The sequence below is a fragment of the Oncorhynchus keta genome, chromosome 15 (assembly GCF_023373465.1).
Source record: "Oncorhynchus keta strain PuntledgeMale-10-30-2019 chromosome 15, Oket_V2, whole genome shotgun sequence".
In the NCBI taxonomy this organism is placed as follows: Eukaryota; Metazoa; Chordata; class Actinopteri; order Salmoniformes; family Salmonidae; genus Oncorhynchus; species Oncorhynchus keta.
In genome coordinates, this window is record NC_068435.1 from 39,271,460 (window position 1) to 39,277,576 (window position 6,117).

At 40.5% G+C, this 6,117-nt stretch overlaps 1 protein-coding gene across 1 annotated transcript; it reads right to left on the minus strand.

Annotated features, from left to right (window-relative positions):
* Nucleotides 1–601: 601 nt before the first annotated feature.
* LOC118394915 (COP9 signalosome complex subunit 7b-like) lies at nt 602–5,536 on the minus strand. Its single transcript, XM_035788576.2, has 7 exons — nt 5,414–5,536; nt 5,082–5,261; nt 4,825–4,900; nt 2,377–2,465; nt 1,962–2,164; nt 1,622–1,727; nt 602–1,125 (listed from the first exon to the last, which is right to left on the minus strand). The coding sequence occupies exons 1-7, from the start codon at nt 5,534–5,536 to the stop codon at nt 952–954; spliced, it is 951 nt and encodes a 316-aa protein (XP_035644469.1). The 3' UTR covers nt 602–951.
* Nucleotides 5,537–6,117: the final 581 nt, after the last annotated feature.

A 6,117-nucleotide genomic window follows, 5' to 3' on the forward strand; every position in this document is an offset into this window, starting at 1 on the left:
TGAGATCTCTCTATAAGAATAACTTTGAGACCCCAGGGTGAGGACAAAGTGTGTGTGTGGAAAGGGTGTTGGGCACTGAAACTGCTCGCTGGGGGAGGGCTGCATGAGTTGGTCACATAAAGGATGTGCACAACGCTCTACACACAATCATGCCACAATGAAGAACCCTTAACAACAATCCTGTTGAATAACACCCAGGTATTGTGTGTGGTTATGAAACCATTTTCTCCCATTGTCTCAGGCAGAAAACAATTGAAAACTAGGTCAGCGGGGTACGCAGGGCTGGGCAGGGGAGAGAAGGGGTTCCCAACGAGGCAGCAGACAGACCTAAAAACATACACTTCAGCCCCCAGACAATAACTCAAGCAAAAGCATCTCGTCTGTGTAGGGCTGGAGCGGGTCTTTCATTCTTGAACATTTAGTAGAACTCTTCAAAATAACCGGAAATTGTTTCCATTTGAATAATCACAGATTTAGATGGGGGACAGGATAACACTGATAAGATCAGCAATATTTCCTAAACTACATAGCAGTATGCTGATGAAACTTGTGTGCTTATTCAAGTGATGTTGCATTTGTGATAATGAAGTTCAATTCAAAATCTGAAAACATAGCTTTTAATATTTGCTATTAGCAAATAAAATGACAAAAATCGGCACATTCAACAGGAAATACATTCTCTCTTTATCCCATTTTTTTTTTAAAGACAAATTAGAAACAACCTTTTTATAAACAGGGGAAAGGATAGTGCCTTCAACAAAAGACTCCTAGTCCAGGCCACAAACCCATGGAATAAATCTCAAAAGTGTCTTACTCTCCTTGTCTCCTCCCTTTCAGTTGTTTGAAGGTAGTGCAGACTGAGGGAAGGAGACAAGGCGTGGAAGCACCTTCAGAACACTGAGCAGCCTATGTCTTAATAAAACAGTACATGCCCTTCTCAGGCTACAGTGGTCAGTGTCTCTGGTTGTTGAGGCTCTTGACCTTGGAGATTATCTGTAGAGGGGTCTGCCTGCGCTCGGCCCCGGAGCCTGCCATGGCCCCTTCCCCCTCCTGCTCCCCCAGAGGGTCCATGTCCTGAGTGGACGTAGACGTGGTTGCTGACATCATCCTGCGGATGTTACCCACCTGACCGAGACAGGAGAGAGACAGAGACCATATTAGAGACACATATTATCCTCAGATTACACAGACCCACAAAGAATTCGAAAAACAAATCCAATTTTGATGAACTCCCATATCTATTGGGTGAAACACCACAGTGTACAATCACAGCAGCAAGATTTGTGACCTGTTGCCACAAGAAAAGGGCAACCATTGTAAATACAACCAATATTTATTTTCCCTTTTGTACTTGAACTATTTTCACAACACTGTATATAGACATAATAGGACATAGACATAACATTTGTGAGTAAAAAAAGAAAAATCTATTTCACTTGCTTTGGCAATGTAAACATGTTTCCCATGCCAATAAAGCCCTTTAAATTGAAAGAGAGGAGGAAGGACAGACAAGTGACAGGGAGACAACACTAAAAAGCATGCACCACAGAGCACACTTGAAAATGGAGCACTTAATTCTTTCTGACCATCCACCTCAACCCTCTCTGAATGTTTCCCTCACCTCGGTCTCGATGTGATGCAGAGCTTTGAGGTGGCTCTCTCTGCAGTGGCTCACCCTGCCCACCTCCTGCTCTATGGACGCAGACATGCTCTCACAGTCACTACACCTGTGGACACGCATAAAGATCAGCAGAATCTATATGAGGACAGAGAAACAGGCATAAAACAAACAGTAGAAAAGCAGGACTAATGATACAATATTAATGATTCATCAGATACAGACAATGACATTTTAACATGGCTTTTGTTGGGGAAAAAACGACTCATAACCAGGTCTATAATCTCAAACATTAATATGCAGAACTCTTCTATACGTGGACACCCCCTCCCCCCCCCCACACCACTGTGTCAGTATGCTGGCGATGCGGCCCATGCCCTGGGAGCGGATGTCCCGGCCGATGCAGGCGTCCACCTCCAGTTGCTGCCTGCACTGGTCCAGCTTCCCCCGGATCACGTCAGCATACACAGCCTCTATCACCAAGTCCTCTAGCTCACGCACACTGCCCACCTCCAGGTCCTTCAGCAGCACTGAGTACGGGATCACCTGCACTCACCATGATAATCAACAGAAGTGTGTGAGAGTGATGCTGCACATTACACATTTGCAAACTGGTGCTGGACCAATAATGAACACCATGAATAAGAAGAAAGCCTACTGCTCTCGGTTTCTTTGATCAAACTGACTGCACAAATACAATACACAAACAATATTTAGGGTTGCTTCGGGTCTGTAGCAGTAGACAGTCCTGTACGGACCTGCATGTTTGCAGCCAGGTTGACAATGGTCAGATGCCTTAGTTTGTTCTTCTGGGTCTCAGTCAAGGGGGGTAGAGTATCCTTGAATGCTGAAAAGACAAATAGGACCAAAAATAATTGTATTTTCCTACTAGCATAGATTTAGCTGATCAATAATTGAGGGATGATGTAATTGCTACGACTGTGAATTGTAGGACCCCTTTAGGTATAATTTAAAAAAGCAAATATAAAACAAAATATTGAATTTGGCCTATACTACTATAGCCCATAGAAACACATTGAATACTGACTGTCAACTAGCTTAATAAGGATCTGCTCCTTTTTTAAATTTTTCGCCTAAAATGACATACCCAAATCTAACTGCCTGTAACTCAGGACCTGAAGAGAGGATATGCATATTCTTGATACCATTTCAACGGAAACACTGAAGTTTGTGGAAATGTGAATTTAATGTAGGGGAATATAATTCCTGAGATCTGGCAAAAAATAATACCACGAAAAAACGTGTTTTTTTATGTTTGTACCATCATCTTTGAAATGCAAGATATCTGCATCAAGACGGCCCAAATGTGCCTAATTGGTTAATTTATACAGTTTCAAGTTCATAACTGTGTACTCTCCTCAAACAATAGCATGGTATTCTTTCACTGTAATAGCTCCTGCAAATTGGACAGCGCAGTTAGATTAACAAGAATTTATGTTTTCTGCCCATATCAGATATGTCTCCGTCCTGGGATTTAGTTTTTGTTCCTTACAACCTAGCCTATGTTAGCTCAACCATCCCGCACACCGATCCTGTAGAGGTTAAACTGATTGACTTTGATGGGGATTTTTAAAATAATGTTACTTAGATTGAAGCAATAGACTTAAGAGATGCAGAAATCACTCTGCCATTTTCTGCTTGCTAAAATTCTAATAGTTTGCATCATTTCAGTTTATGCGGTAAAACAAGCAAGTATTTTTTATTTATTTTTTACCTTTATTTAACCAGGCAAGTCAGTTAAGAACACATTCTTATTTTCAATGACGCCTGTTCAGGGGCAGAACAACAGATTTGTACCTTGTCAGCTCGGGGGTTTGAACTCGCAACCTTCCGGTTACTAGTCCAACGATCTTACCACTAGGCTACGCTGCCACCCCGTATAGTGTAGAGCAGGGGTCTTCAACAGGTTGATCGCGAGCTACCAGTAGCTCGTAAGCTTACATACGAGTAAATCGCTAAACAATTCTGAATGTACATGCAATTTGACATTTATTAGATAACGCAAGCTCCAAATACTATCTAATCAATGCAACATTGACATTATCCCACCCCTGGTTACCCACTATTGGCTCAAAAAGCCAAACCTAACAATATTTGCCGATTAAATTCCAGCAATATAGCCTGTCTGTCTGTGTGGTGCATGCGTTTTTCTATCACTCCGTGTGTAGCCAGTTGATGCAATAACCATCTTGTGGGTTGACAGAAATACTTTCTCCAAAATCTTCTCAATTAAATGGTAAGGCTTACCCGGCAGAAGTATATAATGAATAAGTATGTTATTTGTATCTATTATTTGTTATTGCAAAATTTGCTGTGAAATGAGCAACAGCAGTACAGAACCATCACTAGACACCCACATTTGAAAGCATATTCTTTGCTTGCTAGATGCATAATTAAAGGGCCAGATGCACAACTAAAGGGGAATTACGCAACAAAATGTTTTCTACCAGACCTGAATTATTATTATATATATATATTTTTAATACTCAGAACATCCAATTTCATTTTTTCTCTATGAACAATTGTAGTTGAGACTGAAAATGATTTTTTTTACTGAGAAAACAATCTGGAAAAATATAATCCAGAAAATATTGTGCACTACTTTCTATTGTACACTAAGGACCTGGGGAGGAGTCGCAGGGGAGAGAAGATTGTGTCTATTGGAAAGCTAGAAAAAAATGAGTAGCTCAAAAATGAGCAGCTTTAAAATGTAGCTCTCATGCTAGAAAAGGTTGGAGACCCCTGGTGTAGATAATAATTGTACCATCTAAACTGCTGTGAAATATTTTTCATAACCAAAAATATTTCATTTTCAGCTGTTTTAAGCTGGCACACAAAACAGAAATTAAATAGATGCAAAACCCAAACTTATGAACAGGATGCATAGAAATAGCACACATTATACAGATCTACCTCTTATTTGTCATGATTTCAATGAGAATGACAGATCTATAGAGTGTTCACAACATTTCTACGTGAATTTGGTCAGTCACCCAAAAAGTTACATATTGCAGCTTTAAGGATTTTTTAAGATGAATGCACTAATTGTTATTTGCTCTGGAGAAGTGTCTGCTAAATTGACTAAAATGTACAAATGTAAATAAATAAACCCGTGGATACTGTAGCACCATTACCGTGTAACATGAATAACACAAGCAGAAAAAAAACATGAAAAGATCAACTACCTTTATAATCATGGTATGTGCCATAGGCAAACATGTTGAGCAGTTGACTGTAGCCTTCATTGGGACCTTTTGACATCTACAAAGAGAGAGCAGTGAGTTGGGGGAAAATTGACAACATTGTACACAATCACATACCTTGAAACCAGTGACATCTAGTGTTGTGGGGTTAGCCACTACATTTGAGTGCAAAATGCCCTCCACATTCATACACAAGTCACTCCACTTGAGAAGAAAAAGAAGCTGGTTAGCTAGGTTACCTGTTGAATGCAGGGCAGCTCTAGGAACTCTCCGAAGACATATACCCCCGGAGCTTCCAGTAATTGTTTTATGAGGGTAATCAAAGCGGGTCCTTGCGAATTTTTGGCCAGCAACATGAACTGCTCCAGCTGGTTGCTGTGTTTCGGGTCTCCAGCCATCTGAGGAAAAACTGAGAGGAGCTAGCCAGAGCTAGCTAGCTAACGTTAGCGATGTCATTTTAGCTGGCTAGCAAACTGGCTTATATATTAAACCACAGCAAGGCAATAAAGTTGACTAGCAAGTTTATTTTGCTCCCAGGCAGTTACCGAAGTTTGCTACTGTAAGTACTCACATTGGTTTTGTTTATCTTGTCATAAATATTGTTTCGAGCTGCTTGACTAAATGCCAACTTGTTTTCAGGAGAAAGATGTGGGGGCGTGTCTAGGCAAATGACACACGCTTTTACAGGAGACATTAAAGGGATATTTCATCAACATTACAAAATTATGTGTTGGTTTCCTTAATCTGTCAGCAGTCTATGGTCATCGGGAAGTGTGCAATTTACTCCTCAGCCTGAAGTGTCGCCACTTGCACCGTTGGCTGACCAACTGGGTCATTCCTACAATGTGGGGCCTTTTGGACCTGATAACTTTTTTGACGAAAAGTATATATATTTTTTGTATTCTATCAGAAAATTGACATGATTGACTTTCAGAAGAAAATATTGGTCAAGTTCAGGCACTTAAATCAGGGCCGGTCCTAGCCTTTTGGGGGCCCTAAGCACCTTGCAGGCAAAACATTTTAGTGGTCTCCCTCTTGATGGTGGAGAGTTTTTAAGTACATTTCCTGCAATTCTACACATTTTGCCATGGGACTTAGAGAAAATGTTGTAGTTTTAAAGCCGTTTTCTGAAAATCTACACACTTTGCCATGGGTGGAGAGAAAATGTAGCAATTTTCTAACACATTTCATGCAATTCTACTCATGTTGCCATGGGGCCGTTCAAAAGTTTGCAAATGTCCTTGTTTTTGAAAGAAAATTTAAAAAATAACATTT